This window comes from Molossus molossus, unplaced genomic scaffold (assembly GCF_014108415.1).
Source record: "Molossus molossus isolate mMolMol1 unplaced genomic scaffold, mMolMol1.p scaffold_m16_p_14, whole genome shotgun sequence".
NCBI lineage: Eukaryota > Metazoa > Chordata > Mammalia > Chiroptera > Molossidae > Molossus > Molossus molossus.
Window position 1 is genome coordinate 9,092,212 of NW_023425349.1, and position 16,392 is coordinate 9,108,603.

Below are 16,392 nucleotides of genomic sequence, written 5' to 3' on the forward strand. Positions count from 1 at the left end.
CTAATGGCAGAGACAGATAATTACTCTCTGTGAGAAGTATTCTGAAGGAAAATGCAGGGTATGATGATGGAGGAGCTGAACTAGACATGGGGGCCTGGGGTCAGGGAACGTTACCCTGGAGTGTGACTTGAACTGGAATAGGCCAGGAGGGAGTAAAATGGGGAGAAGGGTGACCTGGGTGGAGAGAGCAACATGTGCAAACACTAAGATACGACTGTGTCACAGGCAGTCAGTGAATGGTCCATTAAGGGTCCTTATTAAGGGGAGAGCATTGTTGTAGGTGCTAGAATGGTCCAAGCTGAGAATAATTGTAGTGTTTGGAAAGAATACAATCTTCCTAATGCATGGGTTCAATGTGAAGGCATCAGAAACCAACTTTGACTTAAAAGCTCACCCTGTAGCCCTGGATGGGTGGCTCTGTTGCTTAGAGAATCATTCCCATACACCAAAAAGTTTGCGGTTTTGATTCCTGGTCAAGGTACATACCTATGTTATGGGTTTGATCCCTGATTGGGACACATATGGGAGGCAACCTATCGATGTTTCTCTCTAAAATCAATAAAAACATATCCTCGGGGGAGGATTTGGAAAAAAAGCTCACCCTATAAGCAATAGTATGGGAAGGAAAAGCATGTAGCTGTCAGGCTACCAGTTACGTAATAGAATGTTCCTGTTTTATACCCAAATCTAGAGTTTTTACTTACTCCAACTCTATCCTAAGGAGTTCTCTCTGGCTTTCCCTGTGGAACCATCTCTAGGTGATCCACGCAAGGCCTAGGGCTCCCTGTTCTGGTTGGCCTCTGCTCAACAGGTGCTTCTCCCACTGCTGAATGGTACCAGTAGCTGTACCTTCAGAAGACCAGGTTTCAAACTGGGCGAGGGGGTGGGTGAGAGATCGTTTAGCTTTGTTTAGTGTGACCTTGGACATGTGACTTCACCTCGAAAGCCTCGGATCCCCAATGCCTCAGATGAGGAATGACAGCTGGGTTGTCATGAGGCGTAGCGTGTATAAAGTGCTTTACCATGCCTGATGTGTAGTGAGAACTCATGCATCCTGGCTTCTGTTTATCTACCTATCTATTTTCTTCTCAGAATTTATCAAGAGCATGCCAGTTGCCTGTACTGCTTGCAGGAGAAGATACAGAGATGAATAAGAAACTTGACTGACCCTCACAGAAACTTTACTTCTAAATTAGGAAAAGGCAACCACTCAGCAACTAGTGCCAGGCTGAATGTGATCCTGCTTGACAGTAGAATAAAAATAATCATGACTACTATTTATCAAGCATAGTATGTGTTAGATTTTTTTTTTTTTTTTTTTGGTACGTGCCCCTAGCGGGAACCAAACCCGGGACTCTGGTCTGCAGGCTGACTCTCCAACTGCTGAGCCAAACTGGCCTGGGCTGTGTTAGATTTTTAAAACACATTTTGACATTCTCTGGATGGCATAAATGAGGGTTCAGCGAGCCGGTCACTTGCCAAAGATTATATAGCAAGTTAGGGGCAGAGCTAGGAATTGAGCCCAGGTCTGCCTGGCTCCAGAGTCTGGTAGTATATACCAGCTGCTCTGGAATTCAGCAGAAGGTGGAGTTTGAGCTAGCCTGCCTGGGTGGGGTTTTGACAGGTTCAGGGTAAGGGTGGAAAGGGTGTTCTAGGCCAAGGGTACCACATGAGCAATGGCCCAGAAGCAGAAAAACTGAATCTGTGTGCAGTCTGGGGAGTTTGGGAATTGCTGAGAGAAGGTATGTGTGAGAAGTGACAAGTAAAATTGAAAATGTATATTTTAGCCAGATTATGGACAGTCTTGACCACTTGGTTGAAAAAGCTGTGCATCATTCAGGAAGCCATGGGAAGCCAGGGACGATTTTTGAGTACCAGTCTTTTTCTTTGTTGCCAATGTCACACATCAATAGTACTTAGCATGCACAGAGATCTCATTAAACATTTGAGTGAATAAATGATCAAAGTTTTAGAAGGATGAACCAGAAAGTCCTGTAGTGACTGGATTGCAGAGGGAGCTTGGTGGCCAGAAGGCCAGTGAGAAGATTCTTCCAGCCACCCAAGCATGAACTGGCTCATGCCTGCACCAGCAGAGACTGGGGCACAGGATGGCAAGCTGATAGACAGTTTGAGAATCTCAGAAAGAACAGGATTCTTCAAGAAGCATGGATTACTTTTATGATCAAGAAAATTAATGTTAGAAAAAGAAACAAGAGATGTGATCACCCATGCTTTGTGATTTTGACTTACTCTTGTGGAGACTGAGAGCTTCTGGCGAGCAGAAGTTTTTTTGTCCTGTATCCCTACTGCCTAGCCAAGGGCCTGCCACAGAAGACGCAGTGTTTGTGGAATTAATTGTTGAATGATTAATATGTTACCATTCTCTGTTTACTGGAATAGCATTATTAAGTCATCGCTCAGCCTTTTCTTCTCCAAATTAAATAGCCCATATTATTTTAATTTATCCCAAAGCATTTTAAGCAGACACCATTTGCCAAGCCTCATGTATCTTTATGTGTTAAACTGCTTTTTCCTCCCCAGGTTCAAGGGCAGACGGGGTTTTTGAGGATGATTCGCAAATTGACATAGCTACAGTACAGGATATGCTTAGCAGCCACCATTACAAGTCATTCAAAGTCAGCATGATCCACAGACTACGATTCACAACCGATGTACAGTTAGGTAAGTGTGTGAACAAATGATGAACTGAGTCCTTTATATCAGTGGTCAATGTAGAAATAGGGAAAGAAACAACATGCAACTTTTATGTGACCTGAATGACTAACAGTAATTTGTTTTCAGAGAAAATGTTTAAACAGTGAAATTTAAAGTAACTCCTTTTTCCCAGCCGAGTGCTTTGTCTTGTCTTCTTTTTTATGAAGCAGAAGATTAGAAATAGAACTAACTTGAGGCTCTTTTCAAACTGATTGACTTCTGCGAAGTTCCATAATTCTTTTCATTCTGTAATTCTCTTACATGCTCTCCTTAGAATGCTTTGTAGGATTGCCGCTTGCCTTCTCATACTCGGTGGATTCATTGCCTGTTCATTCATGCATTTATTCAGAAAGCTTTGCAGTGATCTCAGAAGTTATATTTGTATTCTCACCAGATAATTCAGAACTAACTTTCAACTAATATTTGTGGTTAATTTGTTCCAATTAAATGCTAAATTTCTGTTTTGACGTAAACCTAACAGGAGAACAAGTATCATAGCAGTCAACGGAATATTAATACATTATTGTCGTCATGGCTGTCATTTTTAGATATCCGTTGTGTATCAGGCACTGTGCTAAGTGCTTTACGTGTACTACTTCACTGCCTAAAAGGTAGTATTTTTACTGTCCCCATCTAACAGAGAAGGTAAATGAGGTGCAGAGAGGTGAAGGCTTATGCTCAACGTCACACAGTAGGTAGGTGGTAGTGTCAGGAACAGAACAGGGGTCTGGCTAACTTGAGTGCACCTGCTCCCCGACAAAAGATGGTGGGAGGAGGGGGAGCAGGGATGGATGCTTGGCTTATCAGAGAGCTGAACTGCCTGGCTGTGCCACTGATCTCTGCCACACTGTCCCTTCCTGGGCTTCATTTGCTTCATGCATAAAGGGAAGCGGCTTGGGCTCTAACTCTGAGGCTCACGACATGTTTCTCCCAAATGATTTGTATGTGTCTCATCATAAAATATTTTCTAATCTTGGCACTAGTCTGGCTAATTTGTAGTAAAGCCTGAAAAATACCTCAATAATTTCTTCCCAGCTTGACTGACAGGAGCTTGAAATATGCTGACAGTATACCTTAGTAATTAAGAGATGAGCATCAGAATCACAACTGGTTTAAATTGTGGCTCTGTCAGTAACCAGCCATGTTAGGCAAGTGTCTTCATCTTTCTGAGCCTCAGTTCCATTCTGCTTAAATGGGAATGTCAGTGGTACCAACTTTTTTTTTTAATTCTTTTTTCTTTATTGATTTTGAGAGAGAGAGGAGAGGAGAGGGAGAGAGAGATAGAAACATCGATGAGAGAGAACATCGATTGGCTGCCTCCTGCATGCCCCCACTGAGGATTTGACCCACAACCTGGGCATGTACTGTGACCGAGAATCAAACTGGCAACCTCTTGGTGTATGGGTCGACGCTCAACCACTAAGCCACACCAGCCAGGTACCAACTTCTTTTTTTTTGTTTTTTTGTTCAGATAGAGCGGGAGAAACAGAGAGGAAGAGACAGAGAGAGAAACATCGATGTGAAGGGACACATCAAGTGGCTGCCACCCACACAACCAACCAGGGCCGGGGACAAACTGCAACCGAGGTACATGCCCTTAGCGGGAACCAAACGAACACGGGTCTCTCTGTACCGCAGGCTGACGCTCCAACCGCTAAGCCAAACCAGCCAGGGCCAGGTACCAACTTCTTAAGACTGCTGTGGGAACAAGTCAGATAGTCTACATAACGCCCTGAGCACAGGGCCTGGCAGCTGGTAAAACTTCTGAAAGTGAGAACTGTTGGTGGAGAGTTAACATGGAGCAGCACTTAGAGGACAGACTCAGGACTTAGAAGCCTGGGTTCAAACCCTGGCTCGTTATTAGCTGTATCATTACAGGCAGATGATTCAGAATCTCAGTTTCCACATTTGTAAAATGAAGGTAATGGTCCCTGTTTCATAGATAGGGTAATTATGGGGATGAAATGTCCTAACATATGCAGAATACTAAGCAAGCGCTCGGTGAACATTAGCTGCTAAGATGATGGTGATTCTAACAAACTCAGTAGATGAATTAGCACCCAGTAAATTTTATCTAAAACAAAGAACCCATCTTTCTTCCCCTTCTCTAGATTGCTTTTCCCTCCTCACGAAAAAACTCTAACTCTCCGAAGTGATAAAAAAAAAAATTGCTTATATAATGTTGATTCTTAAAACATAAAGTTCTTCAGTGGTGTTCTCCCTGGGGATGCTTTTCCTGGTGTCTCTCCTAGAAATAAAAGGCTGCTGAGAAAGAAACCAGATTCTCCCTGGCAGCTTTGGCTCAGCAGTTAGAGCCTCGGCCTGCAGACCAGAGAGTCCAGGGTTTGGTTCCCGCTAAGGGCACATACCTCGGTTGCAGTTTTTCCCCAGCCCTGGTTGGGGTTGTGTGGGTGGTGACCAGTTGATGCGTCTCTCTCACATCAATATTTCTCTCTCTCTCTCTCTTACCCCCTCTCTCTCTCCCGCTCTGACTGAAGATAAAAGCAAAAAAATGTCCTCGGGTGAGGATAGAAAAAAAGAATCCAGATCCAAAAAGGAGGTGGGGGGTTAAAGTATATACTGTATTATTCCACTTATATGACATTCAGAAATACACAAAAATAATCTATGTAGAAGTAATGATGGTGGTTATCCTGGGGAGTGTGGACTGGAAGGGGAGCTTCTGGGATACTAATAAAGTTCTGTTCCTTATCTGGGTGCTGATTATATGAGTATGAAGACTTTGTGGAAAAGTCAAGTCGTATATACTGTTATGAGATATGTACTTTCTGTTGGTATATTTTCAGTGAAAAGTTTGCTAAAATAAGAACGCTACTCAGACATCCAGTTTGTGTATGCCTAAATGCAGTACCTTCCCAGTAACAAAGGGTCTGTTTTTTCTGAGTGGGTCTAGTTTTAAGAAACTCAAATAGCCTGAGTACAGCCAAGATAAAGGTCTAGGGTACAAGGCAGGGTTTTTCCCAAGTGAGCATAATCAGCAAATCCACTGATCCCCAAAATGAAAAAGCAGTGCCTTTGAAAGATAACCATGATCCTGGGCTTCTTCCCCCTAATTTTTTTCAAAGGCAAAAAGTCAAACTTTAATTCATCAGATTCTGACCTCCATATTTATTTAAAGGGACAGGTCCAGGGGCCCTGGCCGGGTATCTCAGTTGGTTAGAGCATCATCCCAATACCCAAGGTTGCAGTTTCGATCCCTGGTCAGGATTGTATGAAAGTGGCCCATAGAATCTGTATTCTTAGTGGTAGCTTATCTTAGTGTTGTTATTATTGTCATTATTATTTATTTTGCTTATTGATTTCCTTCCTAGTCCACCATCTTGAAAGTGTTTAACCAGATCACTCAGTAGGTAGTAGCTGTATTGGCAAAGTTGTCGCTCTATTGTAACCACAATGGAGACTTCTCAGGTAAAAATGGATGATGACAATGATACAAGTATCTCTCCCTAGGGTAGTGGTTCTCAGAAATGTAGTGACTTGAGGCCAGGTCCCAGTCACCTCTGGATGCTTCCAGTGATGCATGTGGTGCCCTCTGGTGGAAAGTCACTGCTCCAAGGAGCTTCTAAAACATGTCAGAATGTTGCCCGGCCAGTGTGGCTCAATGGATTGAGCATCATCCCATGGATTGAGAGGTCTGAGTTCAATTCCCAGTCAGGTCACATGCCCAGTTTGCAGGCTCAATCCCTGGTAGGGGGCATGCAGGAGGCAGCTGGTCACTGTTTCTATATCTCTCTCTAAAAAAACAATAAAAACAATTTAAAATTAATAGATAAAAATAAAACCTGTCATAATGTTTCTATTATGACTTTAAGTTCCATCTTTACCATTATAAGCAGAAACTTAATTAATTAGTCCTAATGAATTTTTTGGCAGTCAGACAAACTGTGCCCATAAGTACTATACCATGCAGTGGATAAATGCACTCATGTCCTATTCCCATGTACATGAATTCAGATATGTAGCTTAAGACTCTCCCTCCTTGCAAAGCAGATAACACCCTTTCATTCTAACAACAAAAACCTACACACAGCAATCCAGAAATTCTTCCTTCCTGAAACAGGATCTACCACAAAGTGCATGGCAGCAAACAGCATACCCGTTATGAGCAGTCATGTGAATAGCTAGACCCTGAGATCAGTAAAGAATTCATTTCATTTCAATTGACTAGCCAGGTGCTTCAGATCTTTCCTGATGCTGATGAATGGCCTCCTCTGCTCGTCCATCCTGTGTCAGTCAGAACAGAGGTTTCACTTGCCCCCTGTGGCAAGTTCTTCTAAGTGGCAAGTGTCTGTGTGAGACATTTACCCAACTGCCCTGATGAGTCCACAGAAAGCTCTGCCCAGCCCCTCGGAGTCAGTGGTACATAAGAGCACACAGCATGCCCTGGCTGGTTTGGCTCAGCGGTTAGAGCGTCTGCCTGCGGTCCCGAGAGACCCGGGTTCAGTTCCCGCTAAGGGCACGTACCTCGGTTGCAGTTTGTCCCCGGCCCTGGTTGGTCGTGCGGGTGGCAGCCACTCGATGTGTCCCTTTCACATCGATGTTTCTCTCTCTCTTCCTCTCTCTCCCTCCCACTCTACCTGAACAAAAAATAGAAAAATGTCCTCAGGTGAGGATAAAAAAAAAAAAAAAAAAAGAGCACACAGCAGAGGACTGGATCCCCAAGCTCCACGGTGCCAGCACAGCTGTTTGTCCTGATGGGTAGTAGTGGCCGGTGCTCCCCAGTTACCGCCTGCCGTTCGTGTCTGAGGTGCTCCCCCGTTACTTCCTGCCGTTCGTGTCTGAGGTGCTCCCTGGTTACCGCTCGTGTCTGAGGTGCTCCCCGGTTACCTCCTGCCGTTCGTGTCTGAGGTGCTCCCCGGTCACCTCCTGCCGTTCGTGTCTGAGGTGCTCCCCGGTCACCTCCTGCCGTTCGTGTCTGAGGTGCTCCCCGGTCACCTCCTGCCGTTCGTGTCTGAGGTGCTCCCCGGTCACCTCCTGCCGTTCGTGTCTGAGGTGCTCCCCCGTTACTTCCTGCCGTTCGTGTCTGAGGTGCTCCCCCGTTACTTCCTGCCGTTCGTGTCTGAGGTGCTCCCCCGTTACTTCCTGCCGTTCGTGTCTGAGGTGCTCCCCCGTTACTTCCTGCCGTTCGTGTCTGAGGTGCTCCCCGGTCACCTCCTGCCGTTCGTGTCTGAGGTGCTCCCCGGTTACCTCCTGCCGTTCGTGTCTGAGGTGCTCCCCGGTCACCTCCTGCCGTTCGTGTCTGAGGTGCTCCCCCGTTACTTCCTGCCGTTCGTGTCTGAGGCCTGGAGACGAGAATCAAACTTCAATCTGCAGGACCCAAACTTAAACCAGTTTTCTGCCAGTTTTCCATAATTGAAAAGTTTATTGGAGTGTTAATGTTAAACCTATGCCAAAGATCTGCTCTTTTTAATTATTAACAAGAAGAATTATAATCTTTAAAGGCAGTTATTATTTATCAAGTGCTTACTATGTGCCAAACACTTTGTTGATCACTCTTTTACATGCATTGTCTCCTGTAATTACAGCACTATTATTAGATAGTAGTGGTATTATCTCCATACTTTATATGAGGAAAGTGGGATATGGGGGAACATCTAGTAAGTAATGAAGCTGGAATCAGAACCCAAGTCTGTCTGAGGCCGAGTCCTACAGCTAACTATGCCTTAAATGCAAATCGTCATTGCACTAATACTCTGTAGTTCTATGACAGTTTCCAGTATACAGTGAACTTTCACCCATTACCTTATTTAATCTACACAGCACACTGATGATGTTATTCCCATTTCATGACTGAGAAAACAGGCTTGGAGGAGTTAATGATATAATGTGATGCATATAAAGCACTTAGTGTTTACTGGCACATAGCTATTACTTAATAGGTACTAACACCCTTTCCCTCACCCTGAGCCATCAGATATACAGTGGGATATGCAGTCACAGTAGGACAACTGGGACTGAAACCCAATCTATATGCTAAAACCAGTCCCTCATGTCACAGATGCCTCAGTCATTAATAACTTGCCTTCACAAAGGAATTGATTACTTCTATTTGGCCAGTTCTAAAATTTCTGCATATCCCCCACTCTTCCCCTGATCCTGGCATTTGGAGCTCAGTGTCACTGTGGCATGAGCGCCACTCTCTCACCCTTCATTCGCAATGTTTGTCAGTCGCTGCACTTTCCTCTGGGCCTGGACCTGACCTCAGAGCCCTTCCCAACACAGCCCTCTGAGCAACCCCTACCAATCACTGGAGTTGGTTCTCAAGTTGAAATTGATTTGCCATCCATGCTCTGGAAAACTAACCAAACAAAGATGCTGTGCCTAACCATTTCTGTATTTCCTGAAAACATTCTTGGAATGTTTCGTCTTGTCTGCTTCCCCTCTGTGTTGGGCCTAGAAGTACAGATGCCCTGAAGTGCAGACCTTGCTCAAACTTGTATTGTCAAGGTTTTTTTCATGACTTGATCTTCCATTTGCCTGATCCTATGTGGCTGACCAGGCGGTAAGATATGGGCGATACCCAAATATGCCAAGACTGGGAGGGTGAAGTAGGTTTGGGTAAAATTGAAACTAAAAGGGTCAGATGGTGTATACCAACCTTGACATAGAAAGCTCATAAAATACTATCAATGAGTATTTGTTGGCTGGCTGGCAGAAGCTGAATTATGATGCACCTGCCAAGGGGCGTCCCCGAAATCCATATAAAAAACAAGGCAGAACCTGGCCAGTATGTCTCAGTGGTTGAGCATCAACTCATGCACCAAGAGGTCGCCAGTTCAATTCCCAGTCAGGGCACACACCCAAGTTGTGGGCCAAATCCCCAGTGGGGGGCATGCAGGATGTTCTCTCTCATCAGTGTTTCTATCTCTCCCTTCCGCTCTCTCTAAAACCAGTAAAGAAAAAATTACGAACAAAAACAAGGCAGAGCCCTGACCAGTGTGGCTCAATTGGTTGGGCATTGTCCCATGCACCAAAGAGTTGCCAGTTTGATTCCAGCACATGCCCAAGTTTCGGCCTTGATCCCTGGTGGGGTGTGTGCAGGAGGCAGCTGATTGATGTTTGTCTTTCACATCGATGTTTTTCTCCCTCTTGCTTTCTCTCTCTCTAAAAATCAATAAAAAATATAGATAGATAGATATTTTTTTATCCTTACCTGAGGATATTTTTCTATTTATCTTCAGAGAGGGAGAAACATCAATGTGAGAGGGACACATCAATTGGTTGCCTCCCGCATGACTCCGACCAGAGCCAGGGATGAACCGCAACCGAGATACAAGCCCTGCCCTGGCCAGTTTGGCTCAGCGGTTAGAGCGTCAGCCTGCAGTCCACAGAGACCCGGGTTCGGTTCCCGCTAAGGGCATATACCTTGGCTGCAGTTTGTCCCCGGCCCTGGTTGGGTTGTGTGGGTGGCGGCCACTCGATGTGTCGATGTTTCTCTCTCTTCCTCTCTCTCCTTCCCGCTCTATCTGAGTAAAAAATGGAAAAATGTCCTCGGGGAAGGATTAAAAAAAGAGAGAGAGAGAGATACAAGCCCTTGGCTGGAATCGAACCCGGGACTCGTTGGTCTGCCAGCCGATGCTCTACCAATGAGCCATACTGGCCAGGGCAATAAAAAAATCTTTTTTTAAAAAAAAAGGACAAAAAAAAAGAAACAAGACAAAGAGGGCCAAGACATCCCCATAGATTGTCTCTCACTCACATAGTGCCTTCAAGCAGTGTTTCCTGTCCTGACCATGTATCAGAATTACCAAGTCCCTGACCTCATCCCAGACCTACTGGCTCAGAATCGCCCCTTAATTGTGGGTTTGGGGAAATGCAGCCTCAGAGCATTCAAAGGACTTTCTTGCCTCTTATCTCTTTATCCAAGGCTTGTCTTTACTGGCTGAGCAGGTGAGCCTAGTTTTCCTGACACAATCTCAATCTGAGAAATGTTTTGATAGTTGTGCCACTTGTGCTAACCTGATTCCCTCACTTTATCATTTGTCAATATAGACTGTCCCCATGTCACCAAAGGGAAACATAACATACCTTGAATTCATACCATAATATGAATACATAATATTACCACCTGTGTCATATTGCATAGATAGCCTAACAATTCTGTATAGGATATACAAAACCATAATATGAATACATAATATTACCACCTGTGTCATATTGCATAGATAGCCTAACAATTCTGTATAGGATATACAAATTCTGTATTGGATTTACAGATAAAGACTATTATAAAATAACCTCTACCAAAAGGTTACCTCCATTATCTCTTCATAAAATAATCCACATGTATAATCTTAATACTACTTGTGATCACAGTAGTTATTTATCAAAATTACCAAGTTCAATAGCACATATCTTAGAGAAGGCAGTGAGCTTTCATCTCATAAACCAACTCCAGTCAGGTTCATAAGGGCTGCCAGAGCACTATGCTGAGGCAGCATGTTGAGCCGCGTCTGAGGGCAACATAAAGAAACTCTGTGATTGATTAAAAATGTCTGCCCTGGGCCTGAGCATGATGAGAAGCAGCATATTTGCCATCTATTGTCTTCCCTGGTTTATCTGTCCTATTGCAGTTAGTATTTACACACACACACACCCCCCCCCAGTTAATATCTGTAAGTCAGCACTCAAGACCATATTCCAGTGTTATTTTTTAATATACAACATGCAAACTTAAACACATTAACAACACAAGACTACGTGAGTGAAAGCAAATGGCTGTGGCTGGACTTTATGACTCCTCAGGCTCACTGTGAAGCTAAAAGTAGTTCTCTGTGGCTGTATGAATAAAATATTTGCCTTGTTATTTTCTGTTGGGATACCTATGGTGTATAGTTGAAGTAATTACATGATCCAGAAGTGCATGTTCTTAAGATAGGGGTTGATCTTCCTTCCACGTCCTGTTTCATTTTCTTTTGGAATACTAAGGAGATAACCCTTTGCCATTCAAAGACACTAAAATGATCATGAGACATGCATCATGCTTACCTCCAAAATCCCTGAGTCCATTGAGTAATTTGAGGATGACACTTCTAGTATTAAATGATTGTTCTGTCCCCATTGTGACAACATTTTTTGAACCAAAATTTAGAATAGAACATAAATACCAATGAACTTGTGAGAGCAGGACAGATACTGTCAAGACTACCTCCAGAAATCCCTTTACCCCATTAGTGCTTAATGCATTGATGGGGTTGAGGGGAAATCTCCTGACTGGGAATTTGAGGAACTCTAGAGGCTTTTCTAACTGTATACCTTCTTCTGGTTGCCTGCTCCCAGATCTACTTTTTTGAGAATTCCTGCTGAGTAATCCAGGGTTACTAATGACAATGTGTCAGGTTCCTCTGGTGGCTGAGAAATAATTGAGAATGGAAAAAGTTGAGAACCACTGGCATAATAGAATTAATGGGAATAGAATATCTGAGAGGTCGTCAAGGTTCTGTATCCTTTTGACCACTTGCTCATCCTTGGCACTTGAGCTCCAGCGGTGTACCTGGGCCTGAACATGGGGAAGATCCGATTTTCCCACCATGTGAGTGATACTATAAGTTATCTTAGGAAATGGCTTTACTGCTTCCTAACTCAGATTGAAAGCTCATCTGAGATATCTGTTTACCAGGAAAATATTTAGTTTGGAGATCTAACTGGCTCAGTACAAAATCTTTGTAACTGCCTTCTCTACAGAGAGAATTTAACTGTCATCTGAGGACAGGTATTACTGGAATTAAAGAGTCCCAGGTGTCATCCTGTAAACTCTGCCCTCATGCCGAGTGTTGTACATTCATAGTCTCATGTGCAGGCTGCCTCTTGGTTTGCATCTAAGGATAATGCTCTAGTCAAGTACACTTAGATCTATCACTGACCACACCATTGGAATTAGCAGCTTTTAGCTGGGTTCCCAAATGGTTTCGGATGGTTACCCCTTTGAATGAAACCAGTGGTCCTGAGGCACAATATCCTACTCGATCTCAGGACTGTCAGGCATTGCTGGGTCTCATTTTGGTTGTGACCCACAATTTGACTTTGTCATCTATTTTGGGTGCCTAACCTATTGCCAAGGCAGTGCTCTTTATACTGTAATGCATGTGATCACTGTGTGAATATACCCACTATGTAAGCATCATGTAGTGAGACAGGAGAGCTTATCTGTTTAAGCCCTGGCCAGGTGGTATGGGGACATAAATTATGGTTGCAGTTCTGTCATTAATGGGTGATATCAGACAAGTCGGGTCCCTGCCCTGAGCCTCAATCTCTTCATATGGAAAATGAAAGCCCCAGACTAGGTGATCTCTGAGGTCTCATTAAGTCCAAACAGCCTGTGTGTCTGATCCTGTGTGTAAATTTAGACAAGTTTCAAAGACTTCCCTGACTGCTCTGTGAACACTATCGATTGGCTGTGTAGATTCAGTAAAATCCACTCTGGCAAAGAGTTGTTCAGTGGCACTCCCGGGAGGTTTTTCCAGGCTTTCGTAGGCTCTAGGTAACCCGAAGACAAGAGGATTGTAGAATTGTGTAAGAAGCTACTCTGGGATTTAACAACAGTGGGGATTTTGTAGTCTTAGATTCAGAGTTGTAGGAAATTGATGAATGAACCACAGCTCATGATGTCTGAGCAAATAAACAGTAACTCAGGAAATACACTGAGGCATGGAATGTCAGATGGCCTGATTTTTGCAAGCTGGTGTTTTAGCTTCCGAGAGGGGCATTTTAAGTGTGTTTCATGGGAGGTGGTGCCTCCAGAGAGTCAAGCATGCTCCTCTGGGACACTAGGAAACTAGAGGCCTTAGAAGACAGGTTCCCTAGCACAAATGTTTCCACAGCTCCAGGTGTGAAAATGTTCCTCCTGATGTTGACTTGAACTCTTAGAGGTCACAGGGAAGAGAGTATCCTCAGTGACACCTGGTGATGGGAGGTTATTGTAAGGATTCGTGGGTATGAGAGCATTGGTATCTCCAGCTGAACAGTCGTGGATCTTGGTACTCCAAGGCTGGGGTGCAGAGCAGGTCCCAGAAAGAATTCTCCTCACCTCCCAGACCAGGTCCAGCAGATCTCTTGTTCACAACTGCCCTGTAGCTCTCTGAGCTCCACCATTCTGACCCTCCTCACTGGATCGGTGTCACAGCCTAGTGCCTAACTCCTGATGACAACAGTCATGAGAAATAGCAGTATGGGTCACTACTTATGAATTAATCACTATTCCCAGCACTTTACAAGTCTTTTTTCACTTAACCCTTACAACAAGCCCATGAGGTCGGTACTGTTAATCATCACCATTTTGTAGCAGCTTAACCAAAGTCGCATAGTTAGGAAATAGGAAAGCTGATATTTGAACTCAGAATTCTTGGACTCCAAGTCCCTGCCCCAAACTCTCTGCACTACTGCCTTCCTGACAAGTGTGGTAAGCTTTCAATAAGTCTCTACACCAAAGGACCCAGCCCAGAGGCTGCTCAAATGAGGTACCAGTTTGTGTTAGCAGAAGAGGATATACAGTGCTAATTTCCTTGTATGGAAATCTTATGATTAGTTAAAACAGGCAAAGGTCTCCTTGTAAACGCTAAAGCCATGGACAGATAGTTTCCCCAGAGAGTTGTATATACAGCAGAGTTGCATTTTTGTTTATTCTGAGCTGTCTTGTTAAGGAAGGATTTATATGCCAGCGTTGATGTAGGACAGCAATCAGGCGGTGTTTTCTGCCTCTGACAGTTGGTGTGATAGTTTGCTTCCAGTGAAGTTGGACTCACTGTATCTGGAAGCTGTCAGAAGTGGGAGCATGAAAAGGTCATGACAGATGGCTGTGGATAAATGCGGAGGGGAGGAGACCTGGTAAAGGAGACAAATGGCCTCCCTTGTTTCCAAGGGAAGGGGCTGACCCTAGCCACTTTGGGCCGGCCCATGCTCTCTTTTTCCTTACCTGTCATTGCTGGTAGGGTGGAGCCTCTGGGCACTGTTGTGAGAGTGACACCAGGTTGGGTATAGTGCAGCTCATGGAGCCCTTCCCAGCGGCTCAGTCTTTTGGGTCCTTGAGAACTCCCAGATGGAATGACCTTTCACTATGATCACTTTTCATGATTATCCATTACAGAATTCAACCATACTGAGTTCTTAAATATAAACTCCCAAAAAGTCAACTTTGAAAAGGGTTTGGTTTTATTTTAGATGAAATTTTTATTTTGGAAAAAATACAGAAAGGAAAGGATGTAATCCCATAGCCAGAGTGGACACTGGCCAGTTTGGAGCATCATCCTTTTCATCTCTTTTCTATAAATGTTTTTTTTTTGTTCTTTTTCACATAGCATAAGAATTTCCCCAAGTCCAAGCTTTTCTCACATAATTTTTCATGGTTGTGTTGCAGTGTCATGGTTGGATTAATCCTCCATTGTTGGCCATTTAAATTGGAGAAATATAAACTTAACAAAAGCCAGCTTCCTTTGTTTTCTTGGACATATGTTTGTGATTTAATTACTTGAAAATAGTGCATAGCAACACTTTGAGGAGTGCCTCTGCCTCTCTTTCAGTGACTTCACATTAAAACTTTAGCCAGGGAAATCAAAACCACGTCCAGTTTCCCATGTGTGCATTTATTGTCACATTTGAATATTTATTTGTTCCTTGGTGAAAATGAGAGAGGAAACTAAAGACTTGGTGAGCAGATCCTTATTATGTCCTCTTGACTCAACCGAATGAGTCTGTGCAGAGCAGTGCAAAGCAGCGTATTGGGGAACCAGAAAGCTGTGGGTATGAAATGGCTTTTCCATGTACAAACTCTCCAACCTTAGACAAGCACCTTCACCTCTCCTAGGGTGTGTTATGTAAAACACCCAGCACACTTTTTTCAGAATAGTATAGTGGCTGCGAGGACACTCTGGCAGCAGGTAGCCTGGCTTTCTCAAATTCCAGCTTTGCCACTTTTTAGCTGTGTGATCTTGGACAAGTTACTTAACCGCCCTGTGTTTTAGTTTTCTCGTCTATAAAATAGGGATAAACCAACTTTATACGGTTGTGAGACTTGAATCAGTGCACACAAAGGATTTCTAAGCATGCTAACCCATGGATGGTGCCGGTTAATGTTCACCCTTCTTTGACCCTGTCCTGAACTGTGGCACCAGCCTCCTAACTGGTCTCTCCACCAGGCTGCCTCCTCCTTCCAACCAAGAAGACCTCAGACTCTCAGGTCAGGGACAGAAGAGGTCTCTGTTTGCTTCTGGGCTGGATTCTACAGGCTCTCTCTTCAGCAATAGGGTCTGCCTGTACTCATGAACCTGGGCTCCTGCCATAGCCTGCTCCGGGCCCCCTGGAATAGAATTAGAGGGCTGCCACTTCTCCAGCAAGAGCAAAAACGGTCCTGTGGGACCATGACCCTGCTTTAAGAAGCTGAGACTCACACACATCTCAAGTAGGATGAGATTACTTAATTGTACAAAAGGATTTTTTCCATCAGGAAAGATTCCCTTACAAGTTCCTTTAAATAGTGACTCCTCTAGGTAGGCAAGTGTTTTACAGATCATTAACTACTTGACTGAAAGCCTGCAGGGCAGAGAAACTTAAAGCTAAAGTGTTGGGGGCCCCTGCCAATTACAGATCAATCCAAAATGAAGATAAAGTATCTCTGGAACTAAAAGTCAGTGGGAAATGTAATTTGATTCAGAAAAAAATCTG

General features: G+C 44.0%; 1 protein-coding gene across 14 annotated transcripts in view; it reads left to right on the forward strand.

The window, feature by feature from the left end:
• MAPKAP1 (MAPK associated protein 1) overlaps positions 1–16,392 on the forward strand; it is a 236,174-nt gene that overhangs the window by 188,517 nt on the left and 31,265 nt on the right. For 13 of the 14 annotated variants that reach the window (XM_036260486.1, XM_036260494.1, XM_036260483.1 and 10 more), the window contains one exon: positions 2,542–2,682. In XM_036260486.1, the coding sequence (XP_036116379.1) occupies positions 2,542–2,682 (141 nt within the window). Of the gene's footprint in view, positions 1–1,092; positions 1,291–2,541; positions 2,683–16,392 lie in introns of those variants that run through there. The other variant, XR_004959477.1, reaches the window with a different exon arrangement.